The sequence below is a fragment of the Antennarius striatus genome, chromosome 5 (genome assembly GCF_040054535.1).
Source record: "Antennarius striatus isolate MH-2024 chromosome 5, ASM4005453v1, whole genome shotgun sequence".
Lineage (NCBI taxonomy): Eukaryota > Metazoa > Chordata > Actinopteri > Lophiiformes > Antennariidae > Antennarius > Antennarius striatus.
This window is the reverse complement of record NC_090780.1, coordinates 17,553,320-17,576,051: the sequence shown is the minus strand read 5'-3', so window position 1 is coordinate 17,576,051 and position 22,732 is coordinate 17,553,320. Positions and strand designations below refer to the sequence as shown.

General features: G+C 41.2%; 1 protein-coding gene across 2 annotated transcripts; it reads right to left on the bottom strand.

Moving 5' to 3' along the window:
- Positions 1–1,826: 1,826 nt before the first annotated feature.
- LOC137595395 (fidgetin-like protein 2) lies at positions 1,827–15,879 on the bottom strand. Of its 2 annotated transcripts, XM_068315469.1 has the most exons (4): positions 15,747–15,879; positions 14,336–14,565; positions 6,779–6,939; positions 1,827–5,636 (listed from the first exon to the last, which is right to left on the bottom strand). In XM_068315469.1, the coding sequence occupies exons 3-4, from the start codon at positions 6,801–6,803 to the stop codon at positions 4,474–4,476; spliced, it is 1,188 nt and encodes a 395-aa protein (XP_068171570.1). In that variant the 5' UTR covers positions 6,804–6,939; positions 14,336–14,565; positions 15,747–15,879; the 3' UTR covers positions 1,827–4,473. The 2 variants fall into 2 exon arrangements, with proteins under 2 accessions (XP_068171570.1, XP_068171569.1); XM_068315468.1 differs by lacking the exon at positions 6,779–6,939.
- Between the last annotated feature and the right edge of the window lie 6,853 nt (positions 15,880–22,732).

The following is a 22,732-nucleotide window of genomic DNA, read 5'->3' as shown; positions in this document are numbered from 1 at the left end:
TACCACAGATACTTGGAGATGAGGAGGAGTATGGTGTTTGATTGTTTACAGAATTACACAAGGATTTAGATTTTATGTTTTCCATTCCACAATCCATTATACAGTATATATACTGTGTGTGTGTGTGTGTGTGTGTGTGTGTGTTTGTGTGTGTGTGTGTGTGTGTGTGTGTGTGTGTGTGTGTGTGTGTGTGTGTGTGTGTGTGTGTGTGTGTGTGTGTGTGTGTGTGTGTGTGTGTATATTTCAGTTATTTGTTAAACAAAGTTTTTCTTTTTCTTTTTCTTTTTTGTGGATCATCAACTCTACTCAATTTTCATTAACGCACAGCCCACCTGCAGGTGTTTAGTGTTTTTTCTACCTGTTTTTGAAGCCAACACTGTCTCCCGTCGTCAAGGTAACACAACTACTTGACAAAAAACTGGCGGTAGCTGAATGTCTTTCCTGCTCAGATGAGGAAGACTCCAGTTTGCCATTGATGTTAGCTTCAGACAGCAGTGAGTAAGGGTGGTTCATGGCCCTGACTTCCTAGTAAATAATTATATCCTGGGGGAAATGAAGGAAAATGCTGTTCAGATACAAGAAGACTTTGCTTAACTGTATCCCAGTTTAAGCTAGAAGTTCAGCTTGTTATTAATAAGGCTTTTTTTTTTTTTTTCAGGATGAATGGCTACATTGGTCAATGAGTCCTAGATTTACCATTGTTCCAGAGATGGAACTTAAGTCAGACTATTCTCAAAGACTTTTTATTTCTTTATATTCACATGTTTATATATGTATGGATGCTTTTAATATAATTCAAGGTATATAAGAAACACACCCCTCATTCGCACACAATCTTTTGCTCTCTTCTCTTGAATGTTTAGAAGTAGCAGTCTGAAACACATTTTTAGAGAAATGGCTGTGATGCCTTCATTGACTGAATCCGGACTCTGACACACCTTTGTGACTCTGACACACCATCGGACTGTGTTACTGCAATGCTGCTGGTGGGATCCGATTTCAGTGGTGGATGGCAACAATAGTTGCTGTTGGAAGGAGACATGAGGTGGTCAATTGAATAAATAAATGGGAAAATGTTCCTAAACAGCTGACAAATCATAACCAAATGACTGTTGAGTCTAAAAATAAATCTGTTTGTGGATGTTTTCAGTTGTCTGTGTACTGTATATTGAAGTCACTTTTTATCCAAAGGGGTGATTCTCAATCCTTACCTGTAGGTGTCGCTGTTATATTTGTTAACCTACTCAATTGCAGCAACCGTTGTTTGTGTTACTTTGGTTGTGATGGTTATTATGACAACAGTTCAGAAGCACTGTTGTCATTTCTTTAATAGATATAATGTCATTTTTGTTTTGACCCAAGCCTGTCTGAAAAGATTTAATTAAATTTACTGATATATCAACTCAGATGTTAACCTGATTTGAAAATTAGAAATAAAATGATTAATTTAACAAAAGACCAATAGGCTAAAAAAAAAAGTAACTCAATGAGGAATCTATGAATATACTCTTTACATTTTCTAGAACTATATGTGGGGAAAAAATACTTGATATGATTAATATTGTTGATGAAAAAAGGTTAGTAAAAATTTCAAACTTTAAAGACTTTAAAAGCAGTTGTGGATTTTCACTCTAAATTTGTCTAGTTAATTAGGCTAGTTAGTTGGAAAAGCCAACCATCTGAATATAACTACATGATTCCCTTGGGTAAATGTCAAAAAATGTATATATACAATAAGGAAATGTTGTAGAATCGTGTTAAACATAACAACTCTCCTGACAGGAAAGTCAATTGATTTTACTGGAGTTTATGAATTTCACACACAAAAAAAGACAAAAAGGAAGTTTGGTATGATGTCTTCATTTCAATGACACAACAGCATAGTGAGGTAGACTATAACAGGTCAAGAATTAGAAATATTGCTCCTTAAAACTGGCTAGTGAACGACATGAAATAAATATTTCCATGTACAGTGTCTTGAAAATGAGGTAGAAATGGTTACATAGAATGTACAAGGTACAACAAAAATCCAGCTTCATTACAGAGATAAAACTGAGATATCGCTTTGCATCAGTGGGACACTCAGATCCACTTTCATGAATCAGTGTAACACCAACAGCTCTTCCTCTTGTCTGCTGCAATATTTATGTTAAAGGTAAATCACATTACTGTGTACTGGAGAGCATTCTTGTTACAGCTAAGCGCTTAAATCTTTTTTTTTTTCAAAATCTGGGAAGAGTACATTATTAATCAGCACTTTTTTGTTTATTATGAAAAAAAAAATGGATGGAGATACTTTTCCACACAATCCAATTATGTTTTGTTTTGTCAATGTGCTTATATTTCCAAAAGAGGCATAAAAATATTTTTCATCATGTTAAATTTCAGATTGAATCTGAAGCTGCATTTCACCTTGAGTTTTACCATCAAAGGAAATCCACATGCTTTCAGACTAGAGGTCGAGTTAGTCAAAGCCACCAGAAAGCCTTCATTTGAAAGGTATGGCACAACAGATGAAGGGATGGCATAGAGGAGCATAAAACAACAGCAAACATATTTAACTCCTTCCTTCTTTGTGATGTCATCTTAGAGCTCAAATCAAGCCGACTGACAAGTGACAGAGTCCAGTGATATTAATACTGATATGAAAAATGGAAATTAGACAAATTAAGACATTTAATAAACATATAAAGCTGTAGAAAGTGTTCCTTTGTCAGGTCAAAAAAGTTTATCAGAGTGCTTTGTTTTGACAAAACCGTTTCCCCACTAACTACACTAACACTTATTCATTCATTTCTCCACAAAAACCTATAAATGAAATACAACTATACATGAAGAAAATATGTTTCATATATCTAAAACATCAGAGATGTACATATGGCATGTAGTGTCCTTTAAAAAAAATATCTGAATTACATTCAACATTTCAGGCCTCAGTATAAGAACCTCAAGTTTAATTTCCCCACAAATAAGAATGCGTGTGTGTGTGTGTGTGTGTGTGTGTGTGTGTGTGTGTGTGTGTGTGTGTGTGTGTGTGTTACTATCAAAGGCCTTGTAATTTCTCATCCCTGAAGTGTTCAGAGTGTGTGTTGCTCTTAATAAAAGCCATGGTTCCGTTTTCATCTCGCTCCATAAAGCTCCCAACAAACACCCGAAGGTCACAACATACATTCGTGTTTTATCAATCTGAGGTAACAATATTCTTCCTGAGTATTCAACAACACAACTACAAATCATCCATTTGAGACGCAAAAGTAAAGACGATGCATATTTCTCACAAAGTAAATCCGAGCAGACAAACAGGTGATCTTGATCAAGGATGTTGATGCACTCTCTCAAAAGCAAATGCTGTCCGCAGTGACCTGTGTGCCTGGTTCTGGGCTGTGTATCTATGCAGAAACAGCAAACTGGCAAACACAACTCTTGTTAAGAGTGAAACTTGGCTGTAGGCAGGCCTAAACATATCTGTTTGGGGGGGGGGGGTTGGTTGTTTCCTGGTTTTGTATTGTCAGTACTTTTTAAAATGTTTTGAATATGAACAACAAGGATTATAAACTGGATTATATTCTTTGCAGATTGCTTCCAAACTGCACCTATTGGTTTCCAGATCAGATGATATCTGTGAGCAAATACACTTTGAGGATGTTTTGCATATATGATGTGCACTGCATACATTTCTATAAAGATTTTGATATTTCCCATCCCTTTCGTTTAACCAAAGCAATTTATGGGTTGAATTTATGTTTACAATTAAACTGACTGATAAGCAGATTGAAGTTCTTCATCTCTCTATGAGAAGAAGTTAAGAACGAGATGCTGGACACCGGAAGAAGAGGAGATAAAGAACATGGCGACAGAGTTGAGGAAATAGAAAACAAGAAAGTGAGAATGAGTAAAAAGTTCTGTAAAGTTTGGGATGAGCAGGGAAACATTCATTTCTCAAGGCAAGTCACACACCACACCTTGGAGTCGGCTGTGTAAAGCAGTGATTGTGCTGGAGTAGTGTGGCAATCTCAACATTTCAGTTATTGCTCTCCTTACTTTTTGGTCAGTAATGATTTTCAGGGTTTGATAGAATGTATTGCAGTCTAAGGCCTTTTACATACATAGTGGCCGCAACAAATTACACCAACCTCTAAAACAGCAATGTTGCAGTACTGCTGCTACAGCAGCAGAAAGGAAATAAATAGGATCCTGAGAGAAACAGACACCCATACATTTAGAATGTCTTAAAGCTATCTATGTAGAGAATGCCTTAACCTCAGCCCTTTGACTTGCCTTATCCTTACAGGGCAGAAAGCACCTGTGAATCTGAATAATGAAACTGTTAAAGGTGCACAGGAAATCTCAGTTCTGTGCCCGTTTGTCTTCTCCCATGAAATAAACATTAGACTGACATATCCAAGTGTAATCAACCAAGTCTTCCTGGATTTCAAAGAGTGAGAGAATCCTCTCAAATGCTGATCAGGGCTGTCAGCGCCCCCCAGTAGGGTCCTCAGATCGTGTGTGTGACGTTGGTATCTTCATAGACATTCTTTGCTGCTGTGGAAAGTTGTGTTCTCCTGACACACTCTCCCCTGCTAGGCCTGATGGTGGGCTATAGTCCCTTCCACCATAAGGGGGTGACATCAGGGGTTTTAAAGGTTTGAAGGCTTGTTCTTCTGTAGTTGAGGCGCTCATATTATAGCCATTGCCATGCCCGTTGCCATGACCTTTGCCATGGCTGTTTCCATTGCTGTTTCCAAATTTTCTGTAACGAGACCCTTCCACTTCAGGCCCGTCCTGTCCATCCTCTACCATCTCAAAGGCCTTGCGTTTTAGTGGCACCCCAGCTTCAGAGCCCCCTCCCAGGCTGTGAGATGGGTAGCTGTAACTGGCCCCAACCATGGTGGGCCTGGGAGCCAGAGGAGTTGGGGCACTTATTCCAGAGGGAAGGTAGGAGGCACTGGGATGGTTGTATGCAGAGGACAGGCTAGTTTGCGGGTAGCACCCTGGAGGGTAATTATAGACAGGAGTGCTGGCGCTGTAGCTGGGCACTAGAGTGGGTGCAGCCTGCAAGGAGTGCAGCGTGGCAGGGGGAAGTGCTGCGCTAGGCTGAGGGCAGTATCCTGAAGACAAGTAGGTGCTGTTGTAGGCAGGAGGGTATTCCTGAGATGAGGGGGTACTGCAGGGGCCAGGGCCACTGTAGCAGGGCTCAGAAGCTAAGTTACTACTCACTACTGTAACACTTCCTGTTGCTGGGATTCCCACAGATGTCGGGCCTACCTTGGTGCTGGCTAATGCCTCTAGTCCGGGGTAACACTCCATACCTTGACCCAGCGCCCATGGGTCTGATTCAGATTTCAGGAAAGATCCAGGCTCCGAGTAAGACCCTGCAGTAGGACGTTCATAAGGAAGCTCCAAACCTGAGTACTTCTCAGCATAGCGTTTGAGCAGAGAAGAAGCAGTAAGAGCTGATATGTCATCACTGGCCCACGGGTAACCCGCTGGAGCAAAGCCACGGCGGGCAGATGCAGAGTAGGGGTCATGTTTGTGGGCAGACGATGGTGAGGTTGTAGAGGTGACATCTAGGTGCTGCTCAGGCCACTGAGATAAGGGGGCGGCGTGCTCCGGAGACCAGTGCATCTTCAATAAACCTGAGACAGAGACACACCAGAACAGAATCAGTCCACATTCATAAATTAGAATTCAGTCCACATGCACACCACATTTGAGGGGTTTTTACCTCTGAGAAGTGACCAGCAAGGTAAGAGTTCTGCCTCATTAATACTATATCTGCCCTCATAAGCGCCTTATCTAGCTGGCTCTTTTCAACAATCATGTCGATGCTTAACCTGTGCTCTTCTACCCTGTTCTAGCCTTTCTGTGAAGATGGTAACATAGCCCCCAGCCTGGTCTCCACGGCGATAAGCTTCTATCAGCTTGTGCACTGCCCTATGCCTTTGCCTCTCTCACATTGGGGCCATTGTTGTCTCTCTGTGACTCTCTTAGTCTGCAAAGCCACCCCCACTGAGCGTATGATCTAATTTGACCCAAACTCAGGAAGGGGTTGGTTTTTTTTCAGCATACTACACAGAGACTGAACTGGTACATCTATCAACACTATTGCAAATGTACCAAATGACTGAGCAGTGAAAGAAGTCAGAGTTTCACCTGACACGTGTGATTATTTATGTACATTTACACAAACAGAGTAATCTGTTGGTTTAGTGGTTGTGGGTTTTTGCCTGGCTCTACAGGCCTTGTCTTTTTGAACAGGCATTAGGCTGACATTCCAGGCATTGCAGAGTATTATTAAACTGTCCTGACCCCAGGCTTGGGCCAAAGGGGCTTCTCTCGAACAGCACTAGACAGCAGATGAAGTGTGTAAGTGTATTGAGGATCTGTCATTTTGAAATATTTGTGATAAATTCTCAGTATTGAGATATGTCCTCTTGAAGGTCACATACTGCTTTTTTTACTTCATGTATGTACTGAACCTTTACTTTTGGATAAGATCAATAACCACGTATATTGATCATTGGGTCATCTGGCAATTATTCCTGAACTATAATGTCTAAAAAAAGCAAAGCAGCAAAGCAATGCTTTTATATATTTGCAATAAATTAGAGATTAGATATTGATCTGAATGAAAATAATCTTGTCAGTAAAATTGTAACACTAGCAGGAAATAATAGCAACTATGGCAGATGTTGCTTGTTATTCATTATCACACACACTCACACATATATTTACAAGGTGATTATACCAAATTGCGTCACATGTCCACTAAGCTCACCAGATGGGCCTGAAATGGTCCACATGTTGATCCCCAAATTAAATGATCCTCCAACCAAGTAATCCTCCTCATCCAATCCAAGGATCCCACGCTCTGAACCAGCACAAGCTCAAGAGAAATCCATATGCTCATGGGAATTTGGACCAGTTATAGTACAGATTCTGCTTAGACACAAAGTCATTGACACATGATGAGAAGTAGAGTGATATTCCTTGCAAGAAACATTCACACCTTCACAAACTGCAAATGTTCAACAGAAAAAAATGACAGTTAATTTAAAACAATACTTAAATGTGATTGATCCCTGTGTGTTGAGTCAATCACACTTGGAGCTTTATGGTTTGGGGTAGCCACATTGTTGCTCACAGCACTGAATAAAATGTTTTCCTTCCTTCATGTCAATATCAGAAAAAAAACCGGAATGAATTCATTAAATGTTTTAAAGTTACTTATATTCAGGCAGCAGGAATATTTTATGTAGACTATAGAGATCCTCAGAGGGAAAGGATAATGCTGTATGATTCAAGGCTTAGGTATTTTTGAAAAGTAATTTTGTTCTACAACAGCTAAAGTCCTTAAATGAAACAGGAATCTTCTGGGGATGACAAATCCCTCTGAGCATCCCCCCACAAAACAACAAACAAATCCATATGTCACATCCTTCAATCCCTTACTGAGCCGAGGAGCGTACTGCTTCATGATTTAGCTCTATGTCATGGAGAAGAAGCCCATCCTTCAGCGCCACCTTAAAATGATCCTTGCAGGGACAACTCCATTTAAAATACACACCTAATTGTCAGGGATAACGTATGTGTGAAGTCAGGATGCGTATGTTGTTAGACAGAAAATTAAGTTTTGCAGAAACATGTAGCTTTAGCTTCGTACAAACTACAAATCATTCAGCATCCTTTGTGTTTTACGGTCATTTTTGGTTGAAATATTCTGTTGAGTGAAACAGGTTTTTTTCTATTGCTGTTTTCCCCAAAATGTAATTTGTAGTCAGAATGTGAAGAATGTTATTCATTCATTCATGCATGCATTCATTTTTTTGAAGATGAGACAATCACTTAACGTGCTGGGGTCGCTCCAAGCTAACATCAGGAAGAGTCAGTCAATCACAAGGCCACACAGAAAGACCAACATCTATCCACATTCACGTTAACCCCTAAAGTCAATTTAGGGTGACCAGTTTACCTAGATAGTGTGGTTGGTGGTCAGAGGAAGCCAGAGCACCTGGAGAGAGCCTATGCAGACACGTGGAGAACATGCAAACTCCACACATAAAACCCCAAGTGGAATTTAACCAAGGACCATCCTGCTGTGAGGCAAAAATATTACCCACTGTGCTGCCTTAAAGTCATTCATACATCAAGAACCATAATCTTAGTTTAACCAGTGCAGAAGTCGGCACGTACACGTTATTATGATACTCACTGGTCATGCTGATTTGTCGCTTGGCCTTCATACTAGTCCACCTGACCCTCCCTCACCTGAACGCCTAGATAATCCATTCATAACGCATTCAACTGCTATAAGTTCCTGCTTCTGGAGTCCTCCACAGGACTCAGAATGAACATGACCGACTAAGCAAACAGAAGGCAGGTTGACTCTGAGACTGGATGACTGATGAGTGAACCAGTGTCTACATAGGTTAAAGACCAGATTGAGGAAACCAGACTAATGATGGATTAGAGCACGACAGGCTTATGTGAGTGTCGGTGCTTGGTTACGGCCTGACAGTCGCGGAGGAACTTCTCCGTTGGTGAGCTTACTCCTCATCCCTACATCCAATCGTAAGCTTGAACATTTGATGAAGTCCTTAACGCAACCTGATGTCAAAATACAAAGATTTTTATTTTCAGGTGAAAATGCAATCGTTTCTTCTGTTGAATAGAGTAAGGAGGAAAATGTCTAAATTGTCCCCATGCATTGTTCAGCTAACCCCCAGGACAACTTTGCTCTTTTCCTGAGAGGACCACATTTTCTGTTTCAGAAGTTCCCTCAAATTTTCAATCTGTAAACAGTTAGACTTCCCTAGCTCATATTTTACGAAGACTGTTTACTTTGACATACTTTAATTACATTGAATTTAACATTCTCACAAAATGTGCCTTCCTACAAAAGATTTAAAATTCGTAATGTTCAGAGGAATCGCATCAAACATCTGTGTCAAAGCAAGGACTTTAGGACTTTAGGGAGTTTTGTGGCATTAGAGTGAATGGATGAGTGAACCCTCATTTAGCACCTCATGTTGGCGTGGGGCTCAGAAACACCCTACTAATCGTGGCCATGCTTGGTTTACCATTAGACAAAGATGAGCACTAAGCCAGCTTGATGCTATGACAGCTTTCCCTAATCATTGTGATTATCATGCTGTTGACCGGCACTAGTGTTTCCTCTTTGTCCTGCAGCGACTGGACATCATATTAATGTAAAGACCACAGGGATGAAAAAACCAAGGAAATACATCGAGGTGAAATCCTTCAGTTTATGTCATTAGTTGAGCACAAAAACTGTGCTAAGCATAATTTCTACTTTTATTGATCTTGTGCTATAACTTTAATGAAGCACTTCATTCTAATACTACTCTAAGACAATGTAATATACACTAAAAGCTGCTTCCTATGAGACCATAAAACAAGAGAGAAATTTGCAATCATATTCCTCACACCATCCAGCCGACACAACAACACACAATGTAGGATTACCGCATTTGCTCATTAAGTCTCATTGTTATAGATCTACAGTTTTTAATCTTGGTGATTTTTGTGAGTAGTGAATATCTATAGATAGATAGATACTTTATTAATCCCGGAGGAAATTGTATATATCCACTGCTCAGGCATTACATTAAGTAGTTTTACTAAACTAGTGTAAATAAACAATATGTCAGGAGAGGGGGTGACAAGAGCTAATAAGAGACCGGAAACAAGACGTGGAAGGAAATTCAACTCGTGTAGTCTGGAAGAAACAACAGGACCCCCTACCATGTAGCCATCATTGCCGTTAAGTCTCTTCTACACAAATGCCTTATTCACACAGAATCACACACTTGTGTGAACACGAGGTGGAAGGGGAGGACAGATCTGTGATGTTTTTGTCACAGATTTTCATACTTTCATTTTTGGTGCATTTTGTCAGTTCATTTCGAGGGCATCCATTCAGAGTGTAATCTTTTGAAAACACTTCCAACCATCGTCATGTAAACAGAAAAATTGCTGCATCTCCTCTTGAAACGATGATGTCATTACCCTGTTTTGTGCACGCCTATTAAGCCTCCGGCCTGACTCCATTATTCAGACAGCCTCCTGGGACCAGAACAAAAAGCAATTGTCAGACTGTTAGGTTTTGCTCGTGCTGCAAACTATGTGGAGTTTATTTCTCCTCCTCTGTGGTGATTATTTGATTATTTGATTATATGAAAGGTTACACCATCAGCTACTGGACATATATACATTCCCAAACACACAAGACAAGCTTAACCATCATGTGACAAGAAAGTCAAATCATTTTGTTGTGTTTTGAGGCCATTTTGCACATAGTTCCGCTGGACACAGCTCAGGTCATCCCAGACCTCAGTGCTGCCGTGTTAAATGTCACTGTCCCTTTGCTCGTAAATCTGATACAGCATTTAAAATCACACACCGGTGCTGTCTTGTTCTGCTCCTGTCTTGTTCAGTGTTCCTTGTGGCACTGTTGTGTGACCTCTGTGTGAGGAAGGCTTCACTTCTTGGTAGGTTACTAAGAAACCTTTCAAGCTACTGATTCTCACTGTTGACACATACAACTACATTCTGGAACATTTCTGTCCTCCACCCTTTCACGGGTGCCACAACAATTCCGGAATATATGAGTCAAGGCACACTTGAGCAGATGGAAGTAATGCAATACTTCTGGATTCCTACCGCCATAAAACTCAACAGAGGGAAAGAAGAGACACCACATGAACATGTAAGAGAGGTGTGTGTGTGTGTGCGTGTGTGTGTGTGTGTGTGTGTGTGTGTGTGTGTGTGTGTGTGTGTGTGTGTGTGTGTGTGTGTGTGTGTGTGTGTGTGTCTTGAGTACGTGCCTGACATGGAATACACAACCACTAGCTGTCGTGCTGACATTTTTTACCTTTAACTACTTACACAAACAGATCTTTTAAAGGCCATGAATGAGAAGAATTTTGTACAACTGTACAATTTCATTGTTGCATAAAAATACAGCAATGGAGGTCGTTTTTGTCAGCTGTCTCACAATTTATTGAAAATAATTTGAGGACAGATTGTTTTTCCTAAAACAAACTGTTCAGAAAAACCATCCAGAGTTGCAGACACATTGGAAATGTGTTAGTCTATTTCATCGGTGTGTATATTTAACTGTCCCACCAAAGACAAATAGTCCAATTTTCCCTGAACAGGAACTGAGGCAAAATTGCTCTCCCTTTTGAATTCTCTTCTCATTATCTACATGTTTGTGTGTGACTCCTCCACTATTACTAGTGTTTACCCTGTAGCCATCATCTCTTAATGAGGGTTTCCTTGAATTCAGTATTTCCCAAATGATTTCTTTTGTCAGGGAAAGAAAATTATGCAAGTCATGAACGTTTGCTCAGTGGTGGCTATAACTTGACTCGTGGTCCACTGCATGGTCAGTGTGAGTAATTAGGGGTTGATTAGATGAAAGAGTGTGTGTGTGTGTGTGTGTGTGTGTGTTGGGGGAAGGGAAGAGTCCGGGATGGGATTTTGGGGGTGGAGCATCAGAAGCGACTGGTGAGCTGGATTGGGAGTGGAAACAAAAATTACCCTTTTGGAGCTGAAAGGTCCTCTGTTGGTGCTTTTACTCCCCTCACAATAAACAAAGACATACATTTCCCTAGGATGGACAGACACTCAGAAATGCACAAACCAAACACACACACACACACACACACACACACACACACACACACACACACAGGCTCGGCTCAGGCATTCCTTCTACATTTTGGCTTAAGTGTAGCATTTAGCTTCAGCTGGCCAACAGGCAGAGGAGATCGTTATCATCCATTGGATGAGTCAGGCAGCTGGAATGCCAGGAATCTAACCTGAGATCTATTTACAAAGCACATATCCTCTCCGTACACTCAGCACACACTGTCCATAGGAACTGAAGGAAACGAGCACACAAGAGAAGACATGTTTCCTTACATACTAGCCAATCAGCTGTTTGCACATTACTGGGTGATTTGTATTAGTTAAGAGTTAATTCATCCGACTATGTGTGAGATCAATACGGAACACATGAGAGGAGAGAAGAGTGGTATGGTTATAGAGTTTGACTGCACACACACACGCACACACACACACACACACACACACACACACACACACACACACACACACACACACACACACCAACAAACACCATCTCTGTTTTGTTTTGTTTTTGCTTAGGGAGTAAATGAGGGTTGGATTGTTATGTAAGCAGCGACCATCGTCTAGAATCCCGAGCATGAAGCCAATGTGAAGGAGGACCTGCTAGGACGACAAAAAAAAAAAAAAACACTCCCTCCTCCTCCTCTTTCCCCTTCCCCCTTATTCTCCAGGCCTGCACAGTCCAAGCCAAACCACTATCAGCTTATCAGGTGCAGTTTTATATCTCAATCAAGTTTTACACACTTCTAACCTGCAAGTCATTACTTTGATTATAATGTTTTAAATCAGAAAATTACAACTTTTCTTCATCAGACACTACTAGATCACATCTCTAGGCACTTCTTAGCTAATTCAGAGGAATAATTGTGTTCCTTCTTCATCTTTTTTTTTTAAAGTTTTCATTTCTTCTTAATTTTTCTCTTAGATCTTGGGCTATTCCCTCATTCTCCTCCTCTTTCTCCTCAATGCTATAGTAAAAGCGGGACCTTGTGTCCAGCCCTGTGTGGTCAGTTCTCCCCTCCCCCGCTCCTATTGCTCATGCACACATGTGGCAGAGGCTGGCCTGGCCCCCCCTTTGCTTATTGTGTCCACTCATATATCAGGCTGCAGCTGACCAGTCTCTCCTGGCGTCCTCTCCATCTGCCCTTCACTTTGCTCTGTCTGTTGTTTAAAGCCGCCACCAGCACAAGTCTCAGCTTTAAGGTGTGCTTCAGTTTGTTTCACAAGCTCTGACGATTGTCAGGGAGAACTAATACGTGTGTGTGATGTTTATTTGTCTCACCGAGCAGGCTTAATGAGACCTAATGAGACCTAATGACACCAGGCTACTAATGACCACTTCACCCTGGTGACTGACAACTAAAATAGCGTTAATGCTCATTAGTCTTTTAGTATGTGTCATACCATCATCATCATCATCATCATCATCAGGGAAAGGGCCCATAATGACGTGTCAGCAATTATGATAGTATGATTACCTTCTTGTGTGTTTGCAGGTTAAAAGGGTCTGTGTGTGTGTGTGTGTGTGTGTGTGTGTGTGTGTGTGTGTGTGTGTGTGTGTGTGTGTGTGTGTGTGTGTGTGTGTGTGTGTGTGTGTGTGTGTGTGTGTGTGTGCGTGTGTGCGTGTGTGTGTGACATTCAAAACACTCTCCATTGCAAAAAAAAAAAAGTTTCTGTGGGAAGAAATTTAACGAGACACTGTGAGTCTTTTTGAAGGAGGAATGTGACAGTTGCATGTCAGCCAAATTTCAGTCTGCCCAAAAAACATTCTTTTTTCATGTTGTCCACAGTTAGAGAATTTGTGTGATTCTTGAGTATAACAATAAACAATGGGAGTAAAACCCCTGTTGCATTACTCCAATCAGGTTAGGATTGTAATCCTGTTAAAGCTAGGCCTAATCAATATCTCAATCAATATAAGAATATTCATCAGCCTGGATAGAAAACTCTGATGGTTAGAAAATACAAAAGAGGACTGTTCTGTGATGTGCCTGAGATATTTCTTTCATTTGATCATATTAGTATTAATAAACTATATCTGTTTTGTGAATCCCACAAAGGAAGTGGTATTTCAATGCAAAACACCACAACGGTAGATTGTCAGACATTAAAGGTTTAATTTACTGCTGCTGTTAAATAGTGAAACAAAACATTTGAATTATTTTTGACTCTTATAGGAACGCTGTGAATTCAGCCTGGATGAGCTCAATCACTGTACTCCTTCAAGCTCCTGCTGCTCCTTACAAAATATGGACAGCTTTAAGCTGCAGTGCATTTTAAAAAATTATTACCATGCTATATTCACATGGAGGGGCTGAAAAAACACTGTCTGAACACTTTCTGTGAAATTCCTCAATCCAAAGCCTGGAGACTCAGCTGTTAAAGCCATTAGGATATCTGCCTTCCCAAAATGACTTCTCAGCCCCCCCACCCTTTCACCCCCCCAGCCCTACGCTTCCCTCCACTGAGCCACAGGAGATGAGTTCTGGACAAAAGAGGAGCAAAACTAAGGAGGCTGTACAGAAAAACAGGCAGAAACCAATCTAGGTCACATTGTTCCAATGTAACATGCCAAACAGGTGCATCCTTGCGCCTGAGTGTATACCATAATAATTTAAAACACGTGCAGTGTACACGTATGTTAAATATAAAAACTTACTGTATGGGGTGACAGGACTGAGCATTCTGCAGCCCTGGCCCCAGATGAACAGAAGAGGACCAGGTCCACTCGTTGCTAGTGTGGGCCCAGCTGCATGCTGTGGGGCCTCCCTAGACTGCTGCTTGTCCTTCTGCTGTTGGCTGTGTGGCTGCTGGCTCGGCTAGTGGCTGGCTCCTCGTGCCCCTCCATGGTTCATTTCAGAGTCCAGCACCGTTTCAACAAACCGCCACCTGAAGAGCCAAAAGATCCTGTGAGCACAGCTAAATTTTCAGTTATGATTTGAAAAAAGTGGACTTTATTGACAGATGATGCACAAATGATCTAAAATGCCCTCCTTTGTTTGCAGTTATTGCATATTAAATTCAATATCCACACTACAAAAACACTTGTGCAAAGAGGATTGAGAGGCAGTTGCAGGAAGAAAGCAGCATTGGGAGATATCCTGTTTCTCATGGTCTTTCATTTGCTCTCTTCTGTGTTTTCATGTGCATTCAAACACATGCACGTGTGCAAAAGACTGATCAAGATGATCAAGAAACAGTTCAAACGACAAGTTTCTTGGCATCGCCAATTTCCCAACTGTGGGACTAATAAAGGTCTATCTAATCTATCTAATCTAATCTAATTGAGTGCCCCCTTAAAGTTTAACCACGAAGCTGCACGTCCAGTGAGGGCAAGTTTCCTATACGTATTTTGAAGCCAGCCATGTTTCAACACAAACAGCAGTGGCCATAACAGTGAAGGGAACTTTGCACTCTGTGCAGAGCAAGGAGGCAATCGTGTGTTACGTGAAGAACATGAGGACAAAATGAGTTGAGCATTGGACATTCAGCAACTAGTCTGGTTCATGAAGTCATTGTATGTGTATATATATATATATATATATATATGTATATATATATATATATATATATATATATGTGTGTGTGTGTGTGTGTGTATGTGTGTGTCTGTGTGTGTATGTATATATATGTGTATATATATATATACTAACACACATATGTGTGTGTAAATGTTTTAAATGTATATGTATATATATATCAATAAACACACACACATATATATGTGTGTATTTACTGTATATATGTGTGTATATATATACACACACAAACACACACATATATATATGTGTGTGGTGTGTGTGTGTGTGTGCGTATGTGTGTGTATATATATATATATATATATATATATATATATATATATATATATATATATATATATATATAAAAATAAACTAACTAAGGGGCACGTCTGAGTAGGAGAATAGATGACACTTTAAAAGAAGACATATCACCCAAAAAGAGAAGGCTGGGAGCTTTGTAAATGACAGGAATGTGCAAGAAGCAGCAGAAACATTGTCATTACAGTTGAAAGGGAATTTTTTAACAAGCAAGTAAAATGGTTTACTGACCTGATCATGCCTGGTACTCACTCACAGAAGACTCAAACTCACAGAGTAATCCACTATTCCAACAAAAAAAAAAAAAAACACGCCAAGGGAGCCGACGTATGTGTGCAACTGTGTGTGTGAGCATGTGTGAGGCTCATACGCTCCTCTAGGACCCTATCCCCCTGTCCTACCTCCCTCACTCGCCCTCCAGCTCCCTTCTCCCTCCCCCCTTTCTCTCTCCCTCGCCTAGTGACAGAGCAGCACATACATCCCTTCCCCCAACCACGCCACCCTTCCCCCTCATTCTCCCTCTCTTTTGTTAAAACTATTTCAGCAGGAAGGGAGAGAGAGGAAAAAAAGTGGCCAATCATGCAGTGTCAGAGGAAAGCCTGCTTTCCCGTTGAGGGAATGTGTGTGTGTGTGTGTGTGTGTGTGTCTGTGTGTGTGTGTGTGTGTGTGTGTGTGTGTGTGTGTGTGTGTGTGTGTGTGTGTGTGTGTGTGTGTGTGTGTGTGTGTGTGTGTGTGTGTGTGTGTGTGTGTGTGTGTGTGTGTGAATTTCCGTGCATGTAATTTTGTGTATGAGCTGATATATCTTAGTTGGTTTACTTATTGGAGACCGTCTGTGTGATGGATGAGATTGTGGGACACACGCTGCTGAAAAATAGTGAATTTTCTCCTTCGCTGATCACATGAGAAGTTCAGTTATTGTCAATGACTTCTATCGATCTGGTACATTGATCCCAGTTTTGTTGAGGGGGTGGAGTTGAACCAGCCATGTCAATATTACCTAATTCCTTAGGTGCCCCACCTCCCCCGACACACACACATACACACACACACACACACACACACACACACACACACACACAGTAGCCTGCATATATGCATGTGCAGCAGCAAATGACCTCCACATTGGTCCCCAAACATTTGTCCTACAATGTGTGCGAATATCACCCATTTTTTCTCACAGCATCATAACCAAATGTGTCTTTTTTCCTTTCAGATATTCATTGAACTCTTCTTCACCATATTTTGGTTTAACTTCTCCAACATAGAATCACAGCTGTGGTTCTGCATTTAGCGTTACGGAGTAGGAAGGACGAGCTGGTCCACTCCTCATGTTACCCTGCTGTAAACACTCAAGACCCTGCAGGACACACATCATGTGCTTTCACTGCTCTCAACACCTCAACACCAGGCCTTTGTCCCACACACCAACACACACACGCGCACACACACGCGCACACACACACACACACACACACACACACACACACACACACACACACACACACACACACACACATGTTTGACATGTGTGAGCCATGTTTCAAGAGGTTGTTGTTCACATCCTTTAATCATTTCATGCAATTAGACCTCAGTCATTTCAAAATCCAGCCTATACTTCTAGGTAGGGTGAAGTCGTTCTGAGCGATGAAGAAGAAGCTCTCTTGCCAGCAATTACTTCAGAGAACTGTGCGATAAATTGTCGCCAATCATATCTGTGCGGGTTGAGGCTTGTTACAAGACCTTTGATCAGGTGACTCACAGGATTAATGACTTGTGCAGTGCTCAGCTCTTCTCCCTTACCTGCTTTGCTGACAAACAGTCAAAAAACAAGCCCTGCTGTTTTCTGTAGGTGAGGAAACAATGCGTCTGAACAATCCCACGTGTGCTGCGAGGGCTGTTCTTTTCATCATGCACAAGGTTTGGTGTTTGATACAATCCCAAAGCGGAATCGAAGCTCCCAGATTATGTCCCCTTGTAACGATGGGACTGTCTCCACACGTAGGTGACCAGTCCTAAATCGGGGTCACTGGGACTTTCAGACACACGAATGCTCACGCGTGTGCGATTTCACAGACGTGTGCGGCTGACAGCAGTTTGGGGATGACTTTACTGGCAGAGACACAGGAGAGAAATTCCTTTTACAGCTCAACTAATACAACAAATGCACACAGGAAGACTGATTGACACACAAAATAACTACTATGCTGGAAAGTGGATGTGGTAACTCTAACCGAAGGTCCCTTTGGCCCTTTGGGTGGGTAGGGTCACATGATAACACCCCAGAGAAGCTCAGCTGTTTGCCGCTCTAATTCTGTCTCAACAAATGAGCAGTGGTCCGCTACTCAGCTGAACTGTCATCGTAATGGTGTGTGTGTGTGTGTGTGTGTGTGTGTGTGTGTGTGTGTGTGTGTGTGTGTGTGTGTGTGTGTGTGTGTGTGTGTGTGTGTGTGTTTGTGTGTGTGTGTGTGTGTGTGTGTGTGTGTTTGCGTGTGGGGGTTGGTGGAAAGAGGGAATGGGTTCAAAAATTAAAATAATGCCATACACAAATAGATTCCCAAACATGTTCACACACACAGAAAATAAGATGAGGGGTGAATTATGAGACAGAGGGCAAAACAGGAACAGGAAATATTTGGAAACAGGAAATGTGTGTATTGTCTTCCATGAGTAATGTCGGCGTCAGCACAGTACCAGACATGTATTTAATGGACTGTTGTGGTGTTCTCACTGTCGACAAATCCCAGAAGGAAACATCATCAAACGGATCCTAAAGGGACAACTTAGAAAAACTGTGTATTCAAAGCCTGATGTAGTGAACTGCCTCATATTCAATTGTCAAATCTGTGACCATGGATAGTCACCAAATATGCACTAACCTATGCTGAAAAGTCCACCTGCTATTCATACTACATGCATGGAGGAATTAATGTTCTATTCTCATTGTCTGCTGGTGATGAAAGTCACACTCACAATCAGAATACTGTACGTCCCCCACAAAGTTAAAGGATGTTATTGCTCCAGTGATTACGGATTTGAGCACCAGAACAGAGGCAGTAACCGTCCACCAGATGCTCCAGATGCTTTTTCTTCACTCATATTTTAATCATGATGCTGCATCTCTACATGACCTATGCAATCACAAGACCGAAAACCACCTCTTTCTATGCAGTTGCTCTTCGTACCAGCCAATAATTCACCAAATTCAAGTCTGTCTTTTGCAACCCATTAAAAGAAGAGTCACTGGTATGAAATGACATCAAAACGGATAATTAAGCCAATTTCCAGCAGATAATTGTGCTGTGTGATCTGACAGTTGGATTTATTTGCAAATGCATCATTGTCTGATAATCATCTTCACCATAAAGTAACTTGATGACACAGGGAATGGTATCCCTTTTGATGCTGTCACTGGTATCTGAATCTGCTGTAGAGATTGAACATAGAACCCAGCTGTATGGGAACAACTTAAATTAATTTTTAAATTATTTCTTTCTACTGTCAAGTTACAGAGCTTCTTGGAAAATGTTAAAATACTGTATTGAAAGCCTTGTTGGTCAAACTGTAAGATACACAGTCTTAACTCTGTTACTAAAGTATGTAACCCTATAGCTCATTGGTAAAGCTAGAGCTCAGCTTCACCTATGCAATGTTGTCTTTTTCATTGATCCCTCACAACATAGGACAACTAAATACTGTCCACATATGAGATCACATCTCTACGGTAATCTATCCACCACCAGAGACAAACCTTACCACTTGTAGATTATTCAAGTGTCATTTATTAGCTTTTTTTTGGTAAAATACATTATAAATTAACTATTTGCTCTAACCAGGTCAAATGAGAATAATTTTAACGAATACAACAGATTTTCCTTTCCCCAAACTTCAAGGAGTACAATATATTGCCTATTCATGACTACAACAATCTCAAAACATTAAACCTCTAAATAAAAAGTATTTTTAGCAGTTGTAGAGACCATTCAGGTTCCATGAGCTGCTGCTAATGTCATGCAGGAGCAGACACCACTTTTGGTGATGACTTTTTTGATTTCTTTGAGTCAATACCGCTACAATCCTTGGAGGGCCTGGAACCCTCATGAAAATTCAAACCTTTAAATCTATTGGAATGTGAAAACTTTTTTTCTTTTTTTGAAAGCGAGAGATTTGGTTCTTGTAACCAGCTGAAAAGAAGTATAAATTGTCAGTAAATATAATATACAATGGATGTTGATAGACCTTGCTTGCAACTGTAAATAACGGAATAAAGTGAGATGCAAACATTTTGTGCTTATTTTGGAGATACCTTCAGTCACAATTTTCTTTTTTACTCAATATACAAGAGAACATACAATAAATAAATCCTACCTTTCAGCATCAGAAATATTTTGCATCCTTTGAAATGATAATCTGATCCTTATCATTATGTCAGGAAGCACTGGTGCTCATACCATATTTGTCCACAGGGGGCAAACATTGTCAGAATCTACAAAAACGAAAAAAATGTTAGAAGAAGAAGGATTGAACTTTATTTATCCCTCATTGGGGAAATTATATTTCTACTCTAGATTATGTTGTTACTTGTCACATGCAAATAACTATGGGTACATTCCTGTAACACATAAACACACACACACACACACACACACACGCACGCACACACGCACGCACACACACACACACACGCAGCACAGTGCTCCATGTTAGAGTGGCTTATTGTTCCCTTGTAGAGAACACAACATCCACGTCTAGTAATAGAGGTTAGATTAATTGCTGACAAATCTGTATTCAGCAGTTCCCTTTCTCTCTGCTTGACAGGTTTATGACAGAGATTGATGGGGGGGAGGGACGTGCAGAGGGCCGCCTCTGTTCACCCAGAGAAAAAGACAACAACACACTGAGTCAAGGCAGAAATAAAAAAAAAGAACGACACGATTCTTTTGATTCAAAGCTACAAATGACTAATAAACTTGTCTTTGAGCTTGAAAGAGATTAAATTTTAAGATATTCTATCATTCTTCTTCTTTTCTTTTCGGCTTTTCCCTTCAGGTGTCGCCACATTGAATCAATTGCCTCCATCTAATCCTGTCTTCTGCATCCTCTTCTCTCACACCAACTACCTTCATGTCCTCTTTCACTACATCCATAAACCTCTTTGGTCTTCCTCTAGGCCTCCTGCCTGGCAGTTCAAAACTCAGCATCCTTCTACCAAAATATTCACTATCTCTCCTCTGGACATGTCCAAACCATCTCAGTCTGGCCTCTCTGACTTTATCTCCAAAACCTCTAACATGTGCTGTCCCTCTGATGTACTCATTCCTGATCCTATCCTTCCTGGTCACTCCCAGAGAGAACCTCAGCATCTTCATCTCTGCTACCTCCAGCTCTGTCTCCTGTTGTTTCCTCAGTGACACTGTCTCTAGACCAAACAAAATCGCTGGTCTCACCACAGTTTTGTACACCTTTCCTTTCATTTTAGCTAAAACTCTTCTATCACACATCACACCTGACACTCTCCTCCACCCGTTCCATCCTGCCTGTACACGCTTCTTCACCTCTTTTCCACACTCTCCATTGCTCTGGACTGTTGACCCTAAGTACTTAAAATCCTCCACCTTCTTGATCTCTTCTCCCTGTAACCTCACTCTTCCACTTGGGTCTCTCTCATTCACACAAATGTACTCTGTCTTACTGCGGCTAACCTTCATTCCTCTCCTTTGCAGGACAAACCTCCACCTCTCTAGCTTCTCCTCCACCTGTTCCCTGCTCTCACTGCAGATCACAATGTCCTCTGCAAACATCATTGTCCATAGAGATTCCTGTCTAACCTCGTCTGTCAGCTTGTCCATCACTATAGCGAACAAGAAGGGGCTCAGAGCTGATCCCTGATGCAGTCCCACGTCCACCTTGAACTCCTCTGTCACACCTACAGCACACCTCACCACTGTCTTACAGTCCTCATACATGTCCTGCACCGCTCTAACATATTTCTCTGCCACTCCAGACTCCAGACTCCTCTGTGGGCACCCTGTCATAAGCTTTCTCCAGATCTACAAAAACACAATGCAGCTCCCTCTGGCCTTCTCTGTACTTCTCTATCAACATCCTCAAAGCAAATACTGCATCTGTAGTACTCTTTTTTGGCATGAAACCATACTGCTGCTCACAAATGTTCACTTCTGCCCTTAGTCTAGCTTCCACTACTCTCTCCCATAACTTCATTGTATGGCTCATCAGCTTTATTCCTCTGTAGTTGCCACAACTCTGCACATCTCCTTTGTTCTTAAAAATGGGCACCAGCACACTTCTCCTCCATTCCTCAGGCATCTTCTCACTATCTAAGATCCTGTTGAACAACCCAGTCAGAAACTCTACTGCCACCTCTCCTAGACACTTCCATACCTCATCAGGACCGACTGCCCTTCCACTCTTCATCCTCTTCAATGCCCTCCTCACTTCATCCTGACTAAACTTTGCTACTTCCTGGTCCTCAACAGTCACCTCTTCTAGTCTTTGTTCTCTCTCATTTTCCACGTTCATCAACTCTTCAAAGTACTCTTTCCATCTTCCCATCACACTACTGGCACCTGTCAATAGACTTCCATCCCTATCCTTAATCACCCTGACCTGCTGCACGTCCTTCCCATCTCTATCTCTGTCTTGCCAACCTGTATAGATCTGTCTCTCCCTCCTTATTTACCGTCCAACCTAGCATACAAGTCATCATAAGCCCCTTGTTTGGCCATTGCTACCTCTACCTTCACATTACGCTGCATCTCCCTGTACTCCTGTCTACTCTCCTCAGTCCTCTCGGTGTCCCACTTCTTCTTAGCTAACCTCTTTCTCTGTATACACTCCTGTACCTCCTCATTCCACCACCAAGTCTCCTTATCTACTTTCCTTCCAGATGACACACCAAATACTCTCCCACCTGTCTTTCTGATCACATTAGCTGTAGTTGTCCAGTCATCTGGAAGCAAAATAAAAAATAAAATTTATTGCTATATTTCTTTAACACCTACTACACTGATCAAATACGTACACATATTTTTATATGCGAAAAATAAGGAGAGGAAAGGAACAGTTACACATTGGGGGAATGTGATTTTAAGGTTTCTCATAAAAATATAGGCTGTATACAATCAAGAAATGTTAATACTGTATTATGTAACGTTCAGTCCATGTGGAAGCACATCCCACAAAATATACATTCTTTATGG

Coding starts and splice junctions, on each gene's coding strand:
- LOC137595395 (XM_068315469.1), bottom strand. CDS start 6,803: ATGTGGACCATTTCAGGCCCATCTG. Junction 5,637..6,778: donor GACCATTTCAGGCCCATCTG/GTGAGCTTAGTG, acceptor TCTCTGTCTCAG/GTTTATTGAAGATGCACTGG.